The sequence below is a fragment of the Trachypithecus francoisi genome, unplaced genomic scaffold (assembly GCF_009764315.1).
Source record: "Trachypithecus francoisi isolate TF-2019V2 unplaced genomic scaffold, Tfra_2.0 Lachesis_group5, whole genome shotgun sequence".
Lineage (NCBI taxonomy): Eukaryota > Metazoa > Chordata > Mammalia > Primates > Cercopithecidae > Trachypithecus > Trachypithecus francoisi.
In genome coordinates this window covers 141,195,692-141,217,986 of record NW_022681470.1, presented here as the reverse complement: position 1 = coordinate 141,217,986, position 22,295 = coordinate 141,195,692, and the positions used below count along the sequence as shown (strand labels likewise).

Here is a 22,295-nt window from a genome sequence, read left to right as displayed (position 1 = left end):
GGATTATAGGCACACACCACCACTCCTGGCTACTTTTTGTATCTTTAGTAGAGAAGAGGTTTCACCGTGTTGGGCAGGCTGGTCTCAAACTCCTGACCTCAAGGGATCAGTCCGCCTCGGCCTCCCAAAGTGCTAGGATTATAGGCGTGAGTCACTGTGCCTGGCCCCTCCCGGGCACTTCTATTTCCCTTGAATTCCTGGCCTGCCTGCTACTGTCCCAAGCTTGGGGCATTGGTTGCCTGTATGTTCCTAACATGGTCACTAGTTTCTTTTTTTTTTTTTTTGAGACGGAGTCTTGCTCTGCCACCCAGACTGGAGTGCAGTGGCCGGATCTCAGCTCACTGCAAGCTCCGCCTCCGGGTTTACGCCATTCTCCTGCCTCAGCCTCCCGAGTAGCTGGGACTACAGGCGCCCGCCTCGTCGCCCGGCTAGTTTTTGTATTTTTAAGTAGAGACGGGGTTTCACCGTATTAGCCAGGATGGTCTCGATCTCCTGACCTCGTGATTCGCCTGTCTCGGCCTCCCAAAGTGCTGGGATTACAGGCTTGAGCCACCGCGCCCGGCCTTTTTTTTTTTTTTTTTCATTTGAGACAGAGTCTCACTCTGTTGCTCAGGTTGGAGTGCAGTGGTGTAATCTTGGCTCACTGCAACCTCCGCCTCACAGGTTCAAGCAATTCTCCCGCCTCAGTCTCCTGAGTAGCTGGAATTACAGGCATGAGCCACCATGCCTGGCTAATTTTTTGTATTGTTAGTAGAGATGAGGTTTCACCATGTTGATCAGGCTGGTCTTGAACTCCCAACCTCAGGTGATCTGCCCGCCGTGGCCTCCCAAAGTGCTGAGATTACAGGCGTGATCCACTGCGCCTGACCAACTAGTTTCTTACTCTCTGTAGTCCCCGTCATTCCCACCACTTTGGTGTCCCCATCTCTGGACTCCAGGGAGGACTCCATGGCAGGCCCTGGTGACCTTCTGGGCTGGAGAGCCACAGGATGGGGAAATCTCAGCAGGTCAGGGGTACGGACAGCTCTGGGGTTTAGGAGGCTCCTGGGGAGGCCCAGAGGCCCAGGACATGGGGGCCCATGTGATCGGGTGAGGCCCCTGCTGTCCGCTCTGGTTGGCTCATCCGCCTTCCTCATTTCATTCCTCCCGGGGCTGCCACCCTGCACAGAAAGCTCAGCTGGTACGGCAGATTTGGGGGTTGGGGGGTGAGTAGTGTCAAAGGCCTTGCACCTGGGCCAGGCATGGTAGCTCATGCCTGTAATCCTAACACTTTGGGAGACTGAGGCAGGAGGATCCCTTCAGCCCAGGAGTTCAAGACCAGCTTGGGCAACATAGCAAGACTATCTATACAAAAAATATAAAAAATTAGCCAGGTGTGGCCGGGCACGGTGGCTCACGCCTGTAATCCCAGCACTTTGGGAGGCCAAAGTGGGTGGATCACGAGGTCAGGAGATCAAGACTATCCTGGCTAACACAGTGAAACCCCATCTCTACTAAAAATACAAAAAAGTAGCTGGGCGTGGTGGCAGACGCCTGTAGTCCCAGCTACTTGGGAGGCTGAGTCAGGAAAATAGTGTGAACCCAGGAGGTGGAGCTTACAATGAGTAGAGATTGCGCTACTGCACTCCAGCCTGGGTGACAGAGCCAGACTCTGTCTCAAAAAAAAAAAGAAAATATTAGCCAGGTGTGATGGTACGTGCCTGTGGTCTCAGCTGCTTGGGAGGCTGGGGTGGGAGGATTATTTGAGCCCAGGAAGCAGAGGCTGCAGTGAGCTATGATCACACCGCTGCACTCCAGCCTGGATGACAGAGCAAGACCCAATCTCAATCTCAATCAATCAATCAATCGAGAGCCACAATAAAAAAAAAAAAAAAAAGAGCTGAGCAAGGTGGCTCATGCTTGTAATATGAGCACTTTGGGAGGCTGAGGCGGGTGGATCACCTGAGGTCAGGAGTTTAAGACCAGCCTGGACAACATAGAGAAACCCTGTCTCTACTAAAAATACAAAAATTAGCTCAGCATGGTGGCGCATGCCTATAATCCTGGCTGATCGGGAGGCTGAGGCGGGAGAATTGCTTGAACCCGGGAGGCGGAGGTTGCTGTGAGCCGAGATGGCGCCACTGCACTCGTCTGGGTGATAGAGCAAAATTCCATCTAAAAAAAAAAATCCAAAAAATAGAACCTCCAAGAAACTCTGACTTAATCAGTCTGAGGTGTGGCCTGAGCAAGTTTTTAAAATTTTTTCATTGTTTTTGAGACAAAGTCCTGCTCTGTCACTCAGGCTGCCTCCCGGGTTCAAGTGGCTGGGATTACAGGTGTCCACCAACATGCCTGGCTAATTTTCTGGATTTTTAGTAGACATGGGGTTTCACCATTGACCAGGCTGGTCTCAAACTCCTGACCTCAAGCGATCTACCCGCCTGGACCTCCCAAAGTGCTGGGATTACAGGTGTGAGTCACCGCGCCCGGCCTGCCCGTTTGTTTTCACACCTCCTTTAAGAACACAGACATCAGGATTCTGCCATCTCTGTTGTGCCTTTGCATCCCGTCCGGGGTCACAGTTCCCAGATGTGGGTTGCCCTCCCAAACGGGAGTCTTGGGAGGACAGTATGGTCCCTCTGTGGGTCTCCAGAACCTGGGTAAGTGAAGGAAAGAATGAAAGAACAAGTGGCCGGGCCCGGTGGCTCACGCCTGTAATCCCAGAACTTCGGGAGGCCAGGCGGGCGGATCACCTGAGGTCAGGAGTTTGAGAGCAGACTGGCCAACATGGTGAAACCTCGTCTCTACTAAAAATACAAAAATTAGCTGGGCGTGTTTGGGCACACCTGTAATCCCAGCTACCTGGGAGGGTGAGGCGGGAGAATTGCTTGAACCCGGGAGGCGGAGGTTGCAGCGAGCTGAGATTGTGCCATTGCACTCCAGCCTGGGTGACAGGGCGGGACTCCGTCTCAAATAAATAAATAAATATAAATAAATAAATCAAGCAATTCTTGGCCACAGTAGGTGCTCAATCAAGGTAATTAAGGGATTGGATGACAGCTGATGGATTCCCAGGTGCCTGGGTCTGTCACACTGCTCGTGCACTCTCGCAGCTAGGAGGGTCCAGACAGGGCGCGCGCACCAAGGCACCACGGGGGCACCGTGGGGGTGACGCGCAGGTCCCGGCGCGGTCCGTCATGGTGCGCCTCCCCACCAACTCCCCTTTGTGTATTTGGCACTTCCGTAGGGGCTCCCGGCAGGGTTCCGCGCGGCACGGCCGCAGATAGGGACCGATAGGGCTCTGGAATCCCTATCGGTCCGGAGAAGCGAACCCGGACCAGGGGGAGTGAGAGTTCGTTAGGGCGCGGCTCCGGAACTCTGCGGGTTCGGACACCGGAACAAGGGTGCGCAAGGGGAGGAGCCCGGGGAGCATGTGGGCGGCGGATCCCAGGGCCGCGGGGCGCTTTCCACCTCCCTGCTCCCGGCCCGCGGTGAGGGTAACCGGACCGGCACCTGCAGATGACAGCTGGGGCTGGACAAATGCCAGGTGGTGCACGGGCCTCTGGACGGCCTCAGAGCTGTTCAGCACGAGCCCGCGGTTTCCAGCCAACCTGCCTGCTATCCGCACGGCGCTCCCGGCTTTCGTTCCCCCGAGTCTGAGACTCCTGGGCGCCCCCTGCTGGGCGGAGCCGGGGCCCAAGAGGACTGGGTTCCTGTGCATGGGGGTTGGGAGCCGGTTTGAGGGTAGGAGGTCGTTTTTGTAGTGGACAGGGTGAACGGCGGAAGCCAGGTGGTGACCCAGCTCCCCAGGCCTCGGGGCAGTCAGTTCAGAGGGCAGTGTGATGGCCGTGGGCCCGCTGTACACACAGGAAGGGCTGTCCCATCTCCGTGGGTGACGAGGTAGGGGAGAGGTCCCTGGACGGAGGTGTAGGCTCTGGGTCTCTCTGGAAAGATAGTGACAGACTGGGAAGTAGCGTGGCCTAGATCTGGGGGTGGCCGAATGAGGAAATTGATGGGGACGAAGACTCCTGCTGGCCCCCGGGACCCTGGAGAGGGTTTAGGGGCCTGGGGGACAGAGAACACAGCGCTATCTCTGGAGATGGGGGACAGGCTTGGACTACAGCCAGATCTAGAGACCTCCAGAGTGCGGGAACAGGGGCGTGTCCTCTGGACCTGCTGCCAGGGTTTTCTCATCTCGTGGTAACTGTGCGCAGCTCCCAAGATGGTGCAGAATCAGTGACCCTGACTTGGAACTAGTGCTGGCTAGAGGCCCCCTAGCCTCACCTTCTCTATGTATCTGTAAAATGGGCCCCTTCACCTGTCCCACCCTCCTCCCCAGGTCAAGGGTCCCAGGCAGCCATGGGCTTGGGACGTGAAGTTCTCAGCAGACATTTCCCAAGCCCCTCCTCTCCCCGCAGCCTCTTTTCATCCTCCCATCCACCCCAAAGGGCTCACCCGTCATCATGACACCCTTTTAAGGACAAGGTAATTGGGAGGCGGGGAGGTCGAGTCTTTTCCAGGGTCCCACAGTGGTGGTTTCAAGGCTTCTGGCTGAGAAGGGGGAGCTTAGGGGGCCTTGAAGCCCTGGGGCCTCCTGATGGCCTGTCCAACCCCATCCTGAGTGACAGCCACCTCAGCTGGGGCCTATGGGTGCTGGGAGAGTGGACACCCAGCCCAAGCCACGTGAGCTGAGGCTGCAGCCCCATCACATCACAGCCCCATCAAGGACAGGGCCGTCTTCAGGGCCCTGGTGAGGCTGTGGGCAGCGGGGCAGACAGACGGGTCCTAAGGGCCTGAGGATCCCCTCCTGCCCCTTGCAGTGGCTGATGGGCTTCCGGAGCCCAGAGCTGTCCATCTTTGAGGTGACATGGCACTAAGCAGGTGTGGGGCAGGTGGCCCTTGGCTTGTCTACCTGGATGGCTTTGACTCAGAGCCTGAGGTGGACACGGTGGTGGATGAAAAATCCAAAGAAGATAGGTGTGGTGACTCACACCTGTAATCCCAGCACTTTGGGAGGCAGAGGCAGGTGGATCAGCTGAGATCATGAGTTTGAGACCAGCCTGGGCCGGGCGCGGTGGCTCAAGCCTGTAATCCCAGCACTTTGGGAGGCCGAGACGGGCGGATCACGAGGTCAGGAGATCGAGACCATCCTGACTAACACGGTGAAACCCCGTCTCTACTAAAAAATACAAAAAAACTAGCCGGGCGAGGTGGTGGGCGCCTGTAGTCCCAGCTACTCGGGAGGCTGAGGCAGGAGAATGGCGTGAACCCGGGAGGCGGAGTTTGCAGTGAGCTGAGATCCGGCCACTGCACTCCAGCCTGGGCGACAGAGCGAGACTCCGTCTCAAAAAAAAAAAAAAAAAAAAAAAAAAAAAGAGACCAGCCTGGCCAACATGCTGAAACCCATCTCTACTGAAAATACAAAAAATTAGCCAGGCATGGTGGAGGGCACCTGTAATCTCAGCTACTCAGGAGGGTGAGGCAGGAGAATGGCATGAACCTGGGAGGTGGAGGTTGCAGTGAGTCGAGATGGCGCCACTGTACTCCAGCCTGGGCTACAGTGCGAGATTCAGTCTCAAAACAAACAAACAAACAAAAAATCTGAGGAAAACAACAAGGAAGGTGTTGGGGGGCAAGGAGAAGGTGGGAGGGCAGTGCCGGAGGAGTGGGGTCCGGGGGCCCCGTCCAGGGGTCACTGGTATCTTGGCTGCAGATGCCAGGATGAGGTGAGGGGGAACCCCGAAGTGGATTTAGAGAATGGAGAAAGAGGAGGAGGTAAAGATTGAGACAGGTGGACTGGGGGTGAAGGAGGTCCCTGGGCTAATGGGAGAACAGGATCTTCATTGACAGGGCTGTGGGAAGCCACTGAAGGGTGCTGGGCAGGACAGGGGAATGATCAGAAGAGACCCTGGCAGGTGCAGTGGCTCACACTTGTAATCCCAGCACTTTGGGAGGCTAAGGTGGGTGGATCACCTGAGGTCAGGCGTTCGAGACCAGCCTGGCCAACATGTTGAAACCTCGTCGCTACTAAAAACACAAAAAGTTAGGCGGGGGTGATGGCAGGCGCCTGTAATCCCAGTTACTTAGAGGCTGAGGCAGGAGAATCATTTGAATCCAGAAGGCGGAGGTTGCAGTGAGAGCCGAGAGCATGCCACTGCACTCCAGCCTGGGTGACAGAGCAAGACTCTGTCTCCCAAAAACAAAAACAAAAAAGGAAGAAGAGGAGACCATTTTCAGTCTTGGGGGAAGGGCAGGTTGGGGAGAGTAGGGGGTGGGCTAGGGGACCCTGGGGCTGGCGAGATGAGGATAGAAGGGAGAGGAATCATGGAGGTAAAACCAGCCTCCAAGGGGTGGTTGTGGACATCACCCGGGACTTCCATACCCGGGAGGGACACTGGCTTCCGGGGTGAAGAGAAAGTCCAGGCCACGGAGGGCTGGCCTTGACTCACCCTGCTCCTCAGAGCTGGGACATGGTGGAAACCAGTGTGGCAGACAGTGAGGAGGATGAAGGCCTGAGCCCCCAGCCAGCCTCCCCAGTCCTAAAGAATTCTTCCCCTTGAGTCAGTTCGGGGTTCGGGGTCTGGGGGTCTTCAGGCCATCCTGGCCAGTCCCTGCACTTTCTCAGGACCAGCCTGTCCCCGGGGCTCCTGGGATTGTTTTTTTTTTGTCTCCCAGGCCAGGGTTGCAATGGTGTGATGATGGCTCACCGCGGCCTTGAACTGCTGTGCTCAAGTGATCCTCCTGCCTCAGCCTCCCAGGTAGCCACCACGGCTGGTTATTTATTTATTTATTTTTTTAGACAGAGTTTCGCTCTGTCACCCAGGCTGGAATGCAGGGGCTTGATCTTGGCTCACTGCAACCTCCGTCCCACCGGGTTCAAGCCATTCTCCTGCCTCAGGCTCTCGGGTAGCTGGGATTACAGGTGCCCACCACCATGCCCGGCTAACTTTCATATTTTTAGTAAAGATGGGATTTTGCCATGTTGGCCAGGTTAGTCTCAAACTCCTGACCTCAAGTGATCTACCCGCCTTGGCCTCCCAAAGTGCTAGAATTACAAGCATGAGGCATGAGCCACCGTGCCCAGCCATGCCTGGCTATTTGTTTGTTTGTTTGTTTGTTTTGAGATGGGAGTCTCGCTCTGTCCCCCAGGCTGGAGTGCAGTGGCGCGATCTCGGCTCACTGCAAGCTCCGCTTCCTGTGTTCACTCCATTCCCCTGCCTCAGCCTCCCGAGTAGCTGGGACTACAAGTGCCTGCCACCACGCCCGGCTAATTTTTTGTATTTTTTTTTTTTTTTAGTAGAGATGGGGTTTTACTGTGCTAGCCAGGATGGTCTCGATCTCCTGACCTCGTGATCCACCTGCCTCGGCCTCCCAAAGTGCTGGGATTACAGACGTAAGCCACCACGCCCAGCTTGTATTTTTTTGGGGGGGTGGGGGTAGAGATGGGATCTTGCTATGTTGCCCAAGCTGGTCTTGAACTCCTGGCCTGTGACGCCCTGCCTGCCTCAGCTTCCTAAAGCACTGAGACTGCAGACATGAGTCACCTGTCCTGGTTATAGGATTTTATTTTTTTTATTTTTGAGATGGAGTTTCACTCGTGTTGCCCAGACTGGAGTGCAATAGCACAGTCTCGGCTCACTGCAACTCCCACCTCCCAGGTTCAAGTGATTCTCCTACCTCAGCCTCCCAAGTAGCTGGGATTATAGGTGTGCGCCACCACACCTGGCTAATTTTTTGTGTTTAGCAGAGACGGGGTTTTAGCATGTTAGTTAGGCTGGTCTTGAACTCCTGACCTCAGGTGCTCCACCTGCCGGGCTTCCCAAAGTGCTGGGATTACAGGCGAGAGCCACTGTGCCGGCCAGGATTTGTTTTTTTTTTTTTTTTTTTTTGAGAGGAGTCTTGCTGTGTTGCACAGTCCAGTCCAGAGTGCAGTGGCACGATCTCGGCTCACTGGAAGCTCTGCCTCCCGTGTTCACGCCATCTTGCTGCCTCAGCCTCCCCAGCAGTTGGGACTACAGGCGCATGCCGCCATGCCTGGCTAATATTTTTTGTATTTTTAGTAGAGAGGAGGTTTCACGTCTGTAAACCCAACGTGTTAGCCAGGATAGTCTCGATCTCCTGACCTCGTGATCCACCTGCCTAGGCCTCCCAAAGTCCTGGGATTACAGGCCTGAGCCACCGCAACCGGCCCCAGCCGGGACTTCTTAAAAAGAAAACTGGAAAGTCCCATCCCATTTGGTTTCTGGACAAGGGAGAACAGTGCCATAGTGGGTATTGGGGACCTCAACCACAGCTGGAGGTGGGGACCTGGGTCCCAGGATTGGGGTGATGGGGCGATAGGACACAGGTGGGCTGAGGCTTGCACCTGTGGGACCCACGTGGTCCTCCCAAAATGTGATCACTCCATGACTGCTGGGGTCCAGCCCACTGCACTTTGGAGGGGCAAGGGATGGGAACACAGCACAGGCTGGCTCATGGCGCCTTCTTTATTGTCCACCCCCAACCCCCCTTCCCTGCACCCCCTCCAAATGACAAAACTACCCACATCCCATGGGCCACCCCGAAAGCGGCGGGGTTCAGAGCTGCGAGAACACTGGAAGCTCCCCCTCTGAAAGCAGCGGCGACACCTTGGGTGCAAGCGGGGCCGGATCTGGGTGGGGCAGAGGAGGGGGGCGCCTGAGCCTCAGCGCCTTGGACCCCCGCCCCCCTCTCCACCCGCGCATTCCTCGGCCTTACCCGCGGGGGCGTCGGGGCGCGGTGGCCCGGGCGCGGGGGCCGCGGGGGCGCCGGGGCGGTGGTCCTCCAGGTGCAGGGTCATGGCGGACCGCGAGGCCGTGGAGAAGGCGCACTGCATGCACGAGTAGCGGCCGCGCGTGTGCTCCCACACGATGCGGCTCGGGGCCGCGTGCCCTGCGGGCAGGCGGGACCCCGTCAGTCCCGGGCTCCCCCAACCCAGAAGACCCGTGCGCCAAGGATGGAAGACGCCAGCGAGGGTGGGTGGGACCTTTTCCCACCCCCCATCAGCTTCCGAGCGCCTGGTTCAGTTTCTCCCGGGTCTGTCTGAACCCAGAGTTGGGGGCACCCAACTTGGCTTTTCCGCGTCCCCTACCACCATCCCCAGATCCACCGTCGGAGAGAAGCCCGCTCCGAGGTGAACGGTGAACGGGGCGCAAGGTTTACACGGGAACGCCGGCGCAGATGAAGGCGCAGGTGCCAGTCATTTTTAAGGCAAAAATCCTGTATTTCGGGACGGTGGCATTTGTGGCCCCCTGGGAAGGGGATAGGCACTGCTGCCTCCTGGTATCCACCGGACCCCGCAGGGCGCAGGAAAGCCCCTCCACCCCTCCCTGGTGGTCACCTGCACGCACCTGAGGGCGCGTCGGAGCCGCCCTGGGGTCTTCGGGGGCTGCTGCCAGCACCTGCGGTAAAGGGGCGGGTCAAGTTCAGAGTCGGGGCGAGCGCAGCCCACCCTCCTGGTGACCCCCGCCCCCACACTCACCTTGGCTCTTTTTCCAGACGGCGGCGCTGGAAGCCGGTGGCCCGGGTGCAGCGGCCAGGAAGGGGCGCAGGCGCGGGGGGCTTAGGCCAAAGGGCGCAGGGCTCAAGTAGGGCACGAACAGTCCAGTGGGGGCAGGGGCGGGGGTCGTGAAAGGTTCCAGCAGCGGGAACGGCAGGCCCGGGGCTGACGCGAGGTCAACCTCCGGGGGACGCTCGGGCGCGGGCGGCTCTCGGTCCAGGGCCGGGGGTGGTGGCGGGGCTGGGCTCTGCGCATGCTCCGCGCAAACATGTAGGTGCTTGAAGAGCGAGCGGTGCGTGCGGAAGCGCAGGAGGCAGTTCTCACACCTGGAGGTGGGCAGAGGGCTGGGCTGGGACTCCAGGGAGACCAGGAAGAGGGTTCTGTGCAATGCCACCCGCCCTTCGAGCGTGGGAACGGAGCCTAGGCACCAATCGCCTCCGCGCTCCCGTACAAGCGTGGCAGCGACCCTTCCTGACCACTATAGGTGAGAACCCTGGGGAAACCCGGAAAAAAGTCTCAATTTTAAGTTAGGAGGCCGGTTTTCCACTTGGGAGGTAAAGCCTCGCGGGGTGGAGCCACGCCCACTTATGCCCCGCCCCATCCAGCGATGTGAGGGCGGGGCTTCCCCAAAGGCCCACCCACATCAAATCCCGCCCTCCAACACCCTGACCCGGAAGGGAGGAAGGCCTGGAGCCCACACACAGGGTGAAGCTAGGGCAGGGCGGAGCTTAAGAGGTCAGGGTCTCACTTGAAGTAGCGATTGGGCTTGTAGTGCAGTTTGCTGTGAGCCACCAGCTCCTGCATGCTGGGGAAGGTCTCGGTGCAGCTCAGGGCTGAGCAGCGGAAGAGCTTGCCTGGTAGGGATGAAGACAGAGGAGTGGAAAGGGGTGGTCAAGGCTGGCTCCGAGGGGCTCCACCTGTTTCCCACCGTAACCTGCCTCCCCATTACCGGTCCTGGCCTTACCTTCCAGGGACTGTGTGGGCGGGCAGTGGGTTCGCAGATGCTGTGCCAGGTCACGGACGCTGGGAAAACTGAGGGAGCAGCCAGGGCTGGAGCAAGGGATTTGCTTCCCTGCAGGACGCACAGAACAGGGGTCACTGGTCCCTTCCTCACTAGTGCTGTCCCTGACCCCAGGGCTCTGCCCCAGAAAAGCAAATATGATGCTGGGGCCTCTACTCTCTGCCTACCACAACAGACTGACCTGCCACCGTGCAGGGGCTGGGTTGGCCAGGCTCGCCACTGGAGCCACAGCCTGCCATCCCCTGGCAGCGCAGTAAAATGATGAGTGGCATCCCTCTAGAAAGGCCCTTAGGTTAGAGATTCTCTACTTGCTTCTATTGTTCCAGGGCTGGTGACTCCCTAGAAGGTACCATCACAGATCACCTGGAGGTGGGCGTCGTCTGGAAGGCCGCAGGTCCTCGCTGGTCCCGGAGACTATGCTGGTCGGGCCAGGGCTGGGTCCGGGGCCAGGCTGGCAGCTGTCTGGGGCTGGGGAGGAGCCCTGCTGCATCCCTCCAAGCCCTCCACGTTCCCACACTGGTGGTGTGGCTGCCTGCTCAGGGCCCGGCTCCTCCGCCATGGAGGAGGAGGTGGCGGCAGATGGCACAGCCGGGGACAACAACTCCTTGTCGATCTCACTGGAGCTGGGCTCTGCAGTGGTCGGCATGTCTGGGCTGGGTCCTGAGGGTTTCTCCTCCTGGTGGAAGGAAGAGGCAGAGATAACTCTTCTGGGCTCTGGGTCAACCCAGTCGGCCCCCATCCTAAGGAATCACCAGCAGGAGAGGATAGGGGAATACGTAAGGGTGGATTAAGCTCCTTTTTCCTTTTTATAAAGATGGGGGTTTCGCCATGTTGCCCTCGCTGGTCTTGAACCCTTGGTCTTAAGTGATCCTCCTGCCTCAGCGTCCCAAAGTGCTGGGATTAAAGGCGTCAGCGACTGCACTGGCCCAGATTGAGCTTCTTATGTACATGGGAGAAGCATCTCCTCACCTAGGGTAAGTGGGAGCCCCAGTATGCGACACAAGCGTGGCCTACAGGGAGTGGGCGGGGCCAAGGCTACGGAGGTGGGGCTATGGGCAGGGAGCGACTGGAAAGATGCTAGAGGAGCTAGACAAGGATTGTCTGAGGACCGAGAAACACTGGCCAGCTGCGAGCCGTGTGGACAATCTTGGAGGTGCTGGGGACCCGGATGTAATAAATTTTGGGGCGGAGTCCCAGCCTAGTGGGCGTGGTCCATTCCGGGCCCGGCCCGGAAGTCGGGCGCTCTCCGAGTGACAGCCAGCGGCGGACGGGTGCCCGGATGTGGGGGCGGGGTCGGCCGGAGGATGTATGCGCGACAGGGTCGCTCCCCGCCAGTCCCCGCCGCTCCGCCGCGCCCGCGATCCCGGTGCCGCGCTCACCATCTTCGACACGGCTCGGCCTCTTGTTCCTGCGGCTCCGGCGGCTCCGGCGGCTCCAGCTTAGGCAGCGGCCACCCTCTGGGCAATGCGAGCTCGCGCTCACGTCAGCGCCATTTTCCGCCTCTCAGCTCTCGCGAGGTTGGAGGCGGGGCCTGCGCAAGGCGTTCGGATGGGGGCGGGGCCTGAGGGCAGAGTCAATGTGGAGTGCAACTTGGACGCTGATGTAGTCTTGCTATCCCAGGGTAATCGGAGCGCACCTCAGGCGACTCCGTGAACAGAGGTCCGGGTTCAAAATGGGCACCTTCATCCCCTCTAGTCTTGTCCCAACATCAGCCCTGGACAGGCGATAAACAGCAGTTCTTATTTTATTTATTTATTTTTTGAGACGGAGTTTCGCTCTTGCTGCCCAGGCTGGAGTGTAATGGCACGATCTTGGCACACTGCAACCTCCGGTTCCCGGGCTCAAGCGATTCTCCTGCCTCAGCCTCCCAAGTGGCTGGGATTACAGGCGCCCACTACCACGTCTGGCTAATATTTCGTATTTTTAGTAGAGACGGGGTTTCACCATGTTGTCCAGGCTGGTCGTGAACTCCTGACCTCAGGTGATCTACCTGCTTCGGCCTCCCAAAGTATTGGGATTACAGGCGTAAGCCACCGCGCCCGGCCAGTTCTTCTTTGTTTTTTATAGTGTTGAGACAGGGTCTTGCACTGTCACCCAGGCTGGAGCGCAGTGATGCCATCATAGCTCGCTGCAGCCTTGACCTCCTGGGCTCAGGCGATCCTCCCATCTCAGCCTCCTGAGTAGCTGGGATTACTGGCGTGCGCCACCGTGCCCAGCTAATTATTACATTCTTTTTAGAGACAGGATCTCTCTGTGTTGCCCAGGCCGGTCTCAGACTCCTGGGCTCAAACGATCCTCCCGCCTCGGCCTCCCAAGTGTTAGGATTGCAGGCGTGAGCCACCTCGCCTCCCCTTTCACTCACATTTTAAAATGGGGAAACAGCATCGCTTGAGCCAGGGAGGTCGAGGCTGCAGTGAGCGTGATGGCACCACTGCACTCCTGCCTAGTCGAAAAAGCAAGACCCCATCTCTAAAAGTGAAATAAAAATAAATTAAAATGGGGAAATAAACAGTAAATCAACAAGTGCAAAAACAATCTTTTGTCCTATTCAGTGCAATGAAGGAAACAATTAAATGTAGAAGTGATGGGTCAGGGAAGCCACTCTGAGGAGGTGACTTCCGAGCTGTCTCCAGATGATCAAGGAGTGAGCTGGTGGAAAGCCCGAGGAGTAGGGGGCTCTACCGGTAGCTGGTGCAGATGTCCTGGAGTGGGGTGGGACGGGCTTATTTTGGTCAAAGAGCTGCGAGGAGACGAGAACACCACTGGAGCAGAGTGGAGGCGGGGTGTGGAGGTCAGAAAGCGAATATGGTGCACGGCAGGTCATGCAGGGCCATGGGAGTGGTGCAGAGAGAGGAGTGTGGTTTCTGTTGTAACCACTGATGAATTTTTAGCAGGGGAGGTGCATCATCTGATTCCTGGCAGTCACTTGGAGGAGGATGGGCTGTTGAGAGGGTGGTAAGGTAGACCTAACATCTTAGATTTCTTTTTTTTTTTTTTTTTTTTTTTTTTTGAGACGGAGTCTCGCAGTCGCCCGGGTGGAGTGCAGTGGCCGGATCTCAGCTCACTGCAAGCTCCGCCTCCCGGTTTAGGCCATTCTCCTGGCTCAGCCTCCCGAGTAGCTGGGACTACAGGCGCCCGCCAACTCGCCCGGCTAGTTTTTTGTATTTTTTAGTACAGACGGGGTTTCGCCGTGTTAGCCAGGATGGTCTTGATCTCCTGACCTCACGATCCACCCGTCTCGGCCTCCCAAAGTGCTGGGATTATAGGCTTGAGCCACCGCGCCCGGCCTCGTCTTAGATCTATGATACATCATGCTGCCATTCAAGAGGTGTTTGCTGAGTTCTAGGCAACTGTAGGGTTTTTTTTTGTTTTTTGTTTTTGATGAAGTCTGGCATTGTCACCCAGGCTGGAGTGCAGTGGCGCGATCTCGGCTCACTGCAACCTCTGCCCCCTGGGTTCAAGCGATTCTTCTGCCTCAGCCTCCTGCGTAGCTGGGATTACAGGCATGTGCCACCACGCCCGGCTAATTTTGCATTTTTAGTAGAGACGGGGTTTCTCCATGTTGGTCAGGCTGGTCTCAAACTCCCGACCTCAGGTGATCCGCCCGCCTCAGCCTCCCAAAGTGTTGGGATTACAGGCATGAGCCACCGCACCTGGCCACAACTGTAGGTTTTATGCGGAATGTATTTCCATCTGTAAAGCAAATTGTACTTAAATGCACTTTTTTTTTTTTTGAGACAGAGTCTCACTTTGTCCCCCAGGACACTTTGCAGTGGCATGATATTGGATCATTGCAACCTCCGCCTCCTGGGTTCAAGCAATTCTCTTGCTTCAGCCTCCCAAGTAGCTGGGACTACAGGCTTGCGCCACCACACTTGGCTAATTTTTGTTTGTATTTGTAGTAGAGACAGGGTTTTGCCATGTTGGCTAGGCTAGTCTTGAACTCCTGGCCTCAGCAATCCATCTGCCTTGGGCTTACAAAGTACTGGGATTACAGGCATGAGCCACTGCATCCGGCTTTTTTGTTTGTTTGTTTGTTTGAAACACAGTCACACTCTGTTGCTCAGGCTGGAGTGCAGTGATGTGATCACAGCTCAGTGCAGCCTCAACCTCCCTGGGCTCAGGTGATCCTCCTACCTCAGCCTCCCTAGTAGCTGGTACTAAAGGTGTGTGCTACCACACCCAGCTAATTTTTATATTTTTTGTAGAAATGGGGTTTTGTCATGTTGCCCAGGATGGTCTAGAACTTCTGGGCTCAAGTGATCTACCCGCCTCAGCCTCCCAAAGTGTTGGGATTTCAGGTGTGAGCTACTGTATCCAGCCCCCTATGGGCTTTTATATGCAGAGAATACCTTTAGGAGAGATTTAAAAACTGGGGAGAGGAACAGGGATGTTTGAGTGGGAGAGAGACTGAGTTTTCACTTTTGTGGTTTTTTAATTTAAAAAAATTTTTTTCCTCTCCAGGCATGGTGTCTCAAGCCTGCAATCCCAGCACTTTGGGAGGCTGAGGTGGGAGGATCACTTGAGACCAGAATTTAGAGGCTGCAGTGAGCTGTGTTCATGCCACTGCACTCCATCCTGGGCAACAGAGCAAGACCGTGTCTCTAAGAAAATAAAACAAAAGGCCAGGCATGGTGGCTCACGCCTGTAATCCCAGCACTTTGGGAGGCTTAGGCGGGTGGATTACGAGGTCAGGAGTTCGAGAACAGCCTGACCAACATGGTGAAACCCCGTCTCTACTAAAAATACAAAAATTAGCCAGGCATGGTGGCGCCTTCGTGTAATCCTAGCTACTCGGGAGGCTGAGGCAGGAGAATCGCTTGAACCTGGGAAGCAGAGGTTGTGGTGAGCCAAGATTGCGCTACTGCACTCCAGTCTGGGTGACAGAGCAAGACTCCATCTCAAAAATACATACATACATACATATAAAAGTAAAACAAAAATAAATTTTTTTCTTTCAATTATTCAGTTAAAAACTCATTTGCTTTAAAAAACAAAGATCATTTTAATGTAGGGTGAGGAAGTGAGTGTGTGTGTGTGTGTGTGTGTGCAGGGGAGGCTAGTGCAATCTGGCAAAGGATGGGGTGAGGCAGCAGAAGGGACAGGGACCCAAGGAAGGAAGGGAGAGGAGGGACTGGACTTAAGAAATTTTGTAAAAGAGTCAACAGGATGTGGGGTGAGCAGCAGGCAGGGCAGACATGACTGAGGTCTGCAGTCTGAAGATGCCTGTAACCTAGATAGGAGACGATATATGTTAGCATATGCTAAACCTTTAAGATAATGGCCCATGGGGCCGTGCACAGTGGCTCACACCTGTAATCACAGCACTTTGGGAGGGTGATGCGGAGGGTGATGCGGGATCATGATTTGAGTCCAGGAATCCAAGGCTGCAGTGAGCTATGATCATACCGCTGCATTCCAGTCTGGGGCAACAGAGTGAAACCCTGTCTCAAAACAACAGCAACAAGAATCAGATGCTGGAGTGCAGTGGTGCATGCCTGTAATCTCAGATACTAGGGGAGGGCTGAAGTGGGAGGATTGCAGGAGCCCAGGTGGTCGAGACCAGCCTGAGCAACACAGTGAGACCCCATCTTCAAAATCTGCAAATTAAAAAAAAAAAAAAAAAGGAAATTTAGAGATGGAAAGCACCAGGGTCATTCGAGGGATTGCTAAATACTTTTGTGTCATCATTGAGCAATAAAATGGCCCTTGAGACTCAGTTGCAGCCTTGAGGATTTTTTCCAGCCATGCTCAGCTTCCCAAGACAGGCACAGAAGGGAGAATAGATTCTGCAGAAGGCTCTCCTGGCCAGTCTTGCTGTGTGTGTGTGTGTGTGTGTGTGTGAGAGTCAGAGTCTTGTTCTGTCACCCAGACGAGTGCAGTGGCACAACCTCGGCTCACTGCAACTTCCACCTCCTGGGCTCAAGCAATTCTCCTGCCTCAGCCTCCAGAGTAGCTGGGACTGTAGTCGTGCGCATCACGCCCAGCTAATTTTTGTATTTTTAGTAGAGATGGGGTTTCACCATGTGGGTCAGGCTGGTCTCGAACTCTGTATTTCAAGTGATCTGCCCACCTCAGCCTCCCAAAGCCCTGGGATTACAGGCGTGAGCCACTGTGCCCGGCCGCTAGTCTTGCTTTGATTCCTGGCTCTATTGGGGATTCCCAATGCCCCATTATCCAGTTGGGTAGGTATTCTGTGCCTGAATTTTGCTCATCACAGCTTAAATCACTCTGTGCAGTGCTTGTCAATCAAATCCGCTGAGACCGACCCTCTCCCACCTTCCTGACTCCTGCTGCAACGCCCATTCCACCTCTGAATTCCTGTCTTCTGTGGGCCAGTCCTACCCCACCAGTTGGCCCCATCGCTACTAGACTGGCTTCTCTTTGAGGGGCTGAGTGCGGAGTGGGTGTCCATATATTTAATAATAATTTAGAAAGCTAGAATAATCTAGAAAGCTAGAATTATTATTATTATTATTATTATTATTTATTAGAGAGACAGGGTTTAGCTGTATTGCCCAGGCTGGAGTACAATGTTGCAGTTACAGCTCACTGCAGCCTGGACCTGCTGGGCTCAAGTGATCCTCCCACCTCAGCCTCCTGAGTATCTGGGAATACAGGCATGCACCACGACAGTAGCTTTTTTTTTTTTTTTTTTTGAGATGGAGTCTCGCTCTGTCACCCAGGCTGGAGTGCAGTGGCGTGATCTCAGCTCACGGCTGCAACCTCAACCTCCCAGGTTCAAGCAATTATCTGCCTCAGCCTCCCGAGTAGCTGGGACCACAGGTGTGCACCACCACGCCTGGCTAATTTTTTTGTAGTTTTAGCAGAGATGGGGTTTCACCATGTTAGCCAGGATGGTCTTGATCTCCTGACCTCGTGATCTGCCTACCTTGGCCTCCCAAAGTGCTGGGATTACAGGCGTGAGCCACTGCGCCCAGCCAATTAAAAAATTTTTTTGTAGTGACAGGGTATTAGTAGGTTGCCTAGGGTGGTCAAACCTTAAGTGATCCTCCTGCCTTGGCCTCCCAAAGTGCTGGGATTACAGCTGTGAGGTACCATGCTTGGCTAGGATTTGATTTATTTTAGTATTAGAGATGGTCTTGCTGGGTTGCCCAGGCTGTAGTGCAGTGACATGATCGTAGCTAACTTCAGCCTTGAACTCCTGAGATCAGGTGATCCTCCAGCCTCGGCCTCACAAAGTGTTGGGACTACAGGCATGCACCACCACTCCCAAAATTCAGGAATTTTTTTTTTTTTTTTTTTTTTTTTTTGAGACGGAGTCTCGCTCTGTCGCCCAGGCTGGAGTGCAGTGGCTGGATCTCAGCTCACTGCAAGCTCCGCCCCCCGGGTTCACGCCATTCTCCTGCCTCAGCCTCCAGAGTAGCTGGGATTACAGGCGCCGCCACCTCGCCCGGCTAGTTTTTGTATTTTTAATAGAGACGGGGTTTCACCGTGTTAGCCAGGATGGTCTCGATCTCCTGACCTCGTGATCCGCCCGTCTCGGCTTCCCAAAGTGCTGGGATTACAGGCTTGAGCCACCGCGCCCGGCTGGAATTTTTTTTTTAAGACAGAGTCTCATTCTATTGCTCAGGCTGGAGTTCCGTGGTGCAATCTTGGCTCACTGCAACCTCCACCTCCTGCCTCAGCCTCTCAAGTATCTGGAACTACAGGCTCATTCCACCACGCCCAGTTAATTTTTGTATTTTCAGTAGAGACAGGGTTTCACCATGTTGGCCAGGCTGGTCTTGAACTCCTGAGCTCGGATGATTCGCCCACCTTGGCCTTCCAAAGTGCTGGGATTACAGGCATGAGCCTCCCAGAGTGCTGGGATTACAGGCATGAGTCACTGCACCCAGCCCAAAATTCAGGATCTTTAGGCTCAGACCATAGCAGGACTCCCAGCAGGTTCCAACTGCCCTTGCAGGGAGCCCTACAATGCTCAGACTCCAGCAGGAAATGAGGGCTCTTAAATGTCAGAACTAGTCGTGACCCCAGCTGGGTGAAGACTAAGAGGGCACAGACATAGGATTGGTAGGCAGGGGGCAGGAGTGACCCAGAGTGCATTGAGGGTGGAAGCATGTGGGACCTGCCTCTCTCCACAAGTCCCAGATGGGTTTGGTGGCTGTAGCTTCAAGACTAACAGGACCTGCTGGACCATTTGGGATGCAGTTTCTGGAAGGGAAACTGAAACACATTCTTTCTTTTCTTTTCTTTCTTTCTTTTCTGAGATGGAGTCTTGCTCTGTCGCCCAGGCTGGAATGCAGTGGCGCAATCTCGGCTCACCGCAACCTCCGCCTCCCAGTATCAAGCAATTCTCCTGCCTCAGCCTCCTGAGTAGCTGGGATCACAGGCGCCCACCACCATGCCTGGCTATTTTTTTTTTTTTTTTTTCTTGGTGAGATGGAGTCTCACTCTGTCATCTAGGCTGGAGTGCAATGGCACAATCTTGGCTTACTGCAACCTCCACTCCCAGGTTCAAGCAGTTCTCCTGCCTCAGCCTCCCGAGTAGCTGGGATTATAGGTGCCCACCACCACACTCAGATAATTTTTGTATTGTTAGTAGAGACGGGGTTTCATCATGTTGGCCAGGCTGGTCTCGAACTCCTGACCTCATGATCCACCTGCCTTGGCTTCCCAAAGTGCCGGGATTACAGGCGTGAACCACTGTGCCTGGCCATGACAATTTCTTTTTTTTTTTCGAGATCGAGTCTGGCTCTGTTGCCCAGGCTGGAGTGCAGTGGTGTGATCTTGGCTCATGGCAACCTCTGCCTCCCAGGTTCAAGCGATTCTCCTGCTTCAGCCTCCCCAGTAGCTGGGATTACAGGCAGGCACCACCACACCCAGCTAATTTTTTTTTTTTTTTTTTAATTTTTAGTAGAAACAGGGTTTTGTCGTGTTATCCAGGCTGGTCTTGAACTCCTGATCTCAAGTGATCCATCTGCCTCCACCTCCCAAAACACTGGGATTACAGGTGTGAGCCACTGCACCTGGCCCAAACTGGGACAAATTCAGGCTTTGTGGCCACATATGAATACAAAGCATGGCTCTGTGCAGTCTTGGGTCAGTGAACCTCTTGGAACCTCCATTGTTCCACCTGTAAGATGGGGTCCTCCACAGCTCCTACCGCACAGCGTTGTGAAAACACTGCTCTTTTTGGGCACGTAGTAAGTTAACTCATGCTTTCACCTGGCAAACATTTATTGCCTTAGTGATGACAGAATGAGCAAAGTCACACTTGTCAATGACCCCTCCCCCCAACTGTGCCTGGCACTTTGCCAACAGCACAGGATTCAAGACTCATTTCTTAATCACATGGCACTTGGGAGGTAGATTCTGCTGTTAGTCCCGTTTGACACACGCAGAAATGGAGAATGGGCAGCGGGTGTGATGTTGGGGGAAGACCAGGGCCCAGGGGCGGGGGCTGCAGCACTGACCCACAGACCCAGGGCCTGGGCAGGACTGGAGGCCACAGGACTGGACTTTTAGGCCATTGCAGCCCAGGTAAACGAGGCTCTCACTGGCAGGGTCTGGCTCCCCACCAGGCAGGCAGGCAGGCAGGCAGACAGGCGGGCAAAAGAGAAGGCAGAATCCCAGGGCCCAACTCAGATCTTCTCCACGTAGTTTCCTGGGAAAAGGCCCTCCTGGCCGTGAAGCCGGCCCTTCCACCAGCCCGAGGAATCTGTGGAAGAGAGGAAAGCTTGAGGTGCCCCTAGCTGGCCCTGGAGAAAGCTTCCATGCCTGCTCTGTCTGTCTTGTTCATGGGGTCTCCCTAATGTTATCCAGGCTGGTCTTGAACTCCTGGGCTTAAGCCATTCTCCTGCCTCAGCCTCCCAAAATGCTGGGATTACAGATGTGAGCCACTGCATCCAGCCATTTCCACTCTTACAATTTTTTTTTTTGTAGATCTTTTGTAGAGATGGAGTCTTGCTAGGTTGCCCAGGCTTGTCTCAAACTCCTGACCTCAAGTGATCCTTCTGCCTCGGCCACCCAAAGTGCTGGGATTACAGGCATGAGCCACCTCACCTGTCTGTTATCTCTGTTCTCCCGTGGGGAGGGTATACAGTGGTGGGCTCTGCCTGGTGATGTCAGGGTTCTTACCACTCCCCTCACCCCAGCTTCTGCCCTGGTACACACACCTTCCATGAGGATCTCGATGACCTCGTTCACATTGAAGCTCAGCTCGTCCACATCTTGGCCCACATATTGGTATAGGGCCCGGCACCTGGGGCCATGTGTCCGAGGCTGGGGCTTGGGTCGGCCCACACCAGGCACTGGCCGTTGCCCCACACTGCGCTTCCTCTGCATGCTGTGGGCACAGGGGGTCTGAGTCACAGCCCCAGACACTCCCCTACCCCGTGCCCACTTCCTGGGGCTGCCCTCCCACCCCACCTACCCGGCCATGCCCTGGTCAGGCACGTTGAGGAATTCTGTGTTGTGCTCTGAGGGCAGCTGTGCCCGGGGCCGTCTGCTGGCTCCCAGGGATGTGGACGGAGGGCCCCGGGGAGGCCGGTGGGAGCCCCCTCCAGACATGATCTCCAGGGGCAAGGGGCCCCCTCTGGCAGAGGGGGGCACCCCATTGCGATCCATGCCTGTGGCAGGAGCAAGGATGAAGACATGTATTAGGATGATGCTAGGAGGATTTGAGGAGGACTTGGGATAGACAGAGGGGCTCTGGGGCTAGGAGGCCCTAGACAGAGGCTTTTTTGTTGTTGTTGTTGTTGAGATGGAGTCTCGCTCTGTCACCCAGGCTGGAGTGCAATGGCGCAAACTCGGCTCACTGCAAGCTCCGCCTCCCGGGTTTGTGCCATTCTCCTGCCTCAGCCTCCAGAATAGCTGGGACTACAAGCGCCCGCCACCACGCCCAGCTAATTTTTTTGTATTTTTAGTAGAGATGGGGTTTCACCATGTTTGCTAGGATGGTCTCGATCTCCCGACCTCGTGATCGGCCCACCTCGGCCTCCCAAAGTGCTGGGATTATGGGTGTGCGCCACCGCGCCTGGCCAACAGAGGCTTTTTTAATAATAATTTTAAAATTTATTTTTTACTTTTATTTGTTTATTTTGAGACATGGCCTCACTCTTGCCCAGGCTGGAGTGCAGTGGTACAATCGTAGCTCACTGCAACTCTGATGTCCTGGGCTCAATCAATCCTCCCTCCTTAGCCTCCTCTTAGGGGCAGCTGGGACTACAGGTATGCTCCACTATGCCCAGTTGATTTTTATAATTTTTAAGTAGAGATGGGGTCTCACTATGTTGACCAGGCTGGTCTCAAACACCTGGCCTCAAGCAATCCTCCCACTTCAGCCTCCCAACATGCTGGTTTTATAGGCATGAGCCACTGCACTTGGCCTTATTTATTTTTTATTTATTTAGAGAGAGGTTTTGCTCTGTGGCCCAGGTTGGAGTGCAGTGGTGAGATCATAGCTCACTGCAGCCTCCAACTCCAAGGCTCACATGCTATCCTCCCCCTCAGCCTCCTAAATAGCTGGGACTATAGGCACACACCACCTTGCCCAGCTAATTTAAAAAGAATTTTTAGGTCAGGCACAGTGGCTCAAGTCTGTGATCCTAGCACTTTGGGAGGTCAAGGTGGGGAGATCATGAGGTCAGGAGTTCGTGACAAGTCTGGCCAACATAATGAAACTCCATCTCTACTAGAAATACAAAAATTAGCCAGGCATGGTGGTGCACGCCGGTAGTCCCAGCTACTTGGGAGGCTGAGGCAGGAGAACTGCTTCAACCCGGGAGGTGGAGGTTACAGTGAGCCGAGATTACG

General features: G+C 55.3%; 2 protein-coding genes and 1 long non-coding RNA gene across 4 annotated transcripts in view; all 3 read right to left on the bottom strand.

Moving 5' to 3' along the window:
- Positions 1 to 3,690: 3,690 nt before the first annotated feature.
- Positions 3,691 to 12,346, bottom strand: ZNF414 (zinc finger protein 414). 2 transcript variants are annotated; one of them, XM_033199281.1, is made up of 8 exons: positions 11,897 to 12,346; positions 10,881 to 11,193; positions 10,461 to 10,568; positions 10,245 to 10,350; positions 9,479 to 9,822; positions 9,348 to 9,398; positions 8,716 to 8,889; positions 3,691 to 3,923 (listed from the first exon to the last, which is right to left on the bottom strand). In XM_033199281.1, the coding sequence occupies exons 1-8, from the start codon at positions 11,897 to 11,899 to the stop codon at positions 3,802 to 3,804; spliced, it is 1,221 nt and encodes a 406-aa protein (XP_033055172.1). In that variant the 5' UTR covers positions 11,900 to 12,346; the 3' UTR covers positions 3,691 to 3,801. The 2 variants fall into 2 exon arrangements, with proteins under 2 accessions (XP_033055172.1, XP_033055173.1); XM_033199282.1 differs by lacking the exon at positions 3,691 to 3,923 and adding an exon at positions 8,444 to 8,629 and having other exon boundaries at positions 11,897 to 12,343.
- Positions 12,347 to 13,041: 695 nt separating this feature from the next.
- Positions 13,042 to 16,023, bottom strand: LOC117076152. The gene is made up of 2 exons (XR_004434258.1): positions 15,831 to 16,023; positions 13,042 to 13,458 (listed from the first exon to the last, which is right to left on the bottom strand). It is a non-coding gene; the product is annotated as an uncharacterized LOC117076152 (long non-coding RNA).
- A 3,662-nt stretch (positions 16,024 to 19,685) lies between these two features.
- The window catches only part of MYO1F (myosin IF), a 57,738-nt gene continuing 55,128 nt past the window's right edge, over positions 19,686 to 22,295 (bottom strand). The window contains exons 26-28 of the mRNA XM_033199280.1: positions 20,914 to 21,109; positions 20,657 to 20,826; positions 19,686 to 20,199 (exon numbers count right to left, since the gene is read on the bottom strand). Coding sequence (XP_033055171.1) covers positions 20,123 to 20,199; positions 20,657 to 20,826; positions 20,914 to 21,109 — 443 coding nt within the window. The 3' untranslated portion in view covers positions 19,686 to 20,122. The remainder of the gene's footprint in view (positions 20,200 to 20,656; positions 20,827 to 20,913; positions 21,110 to 22,295) is intronic.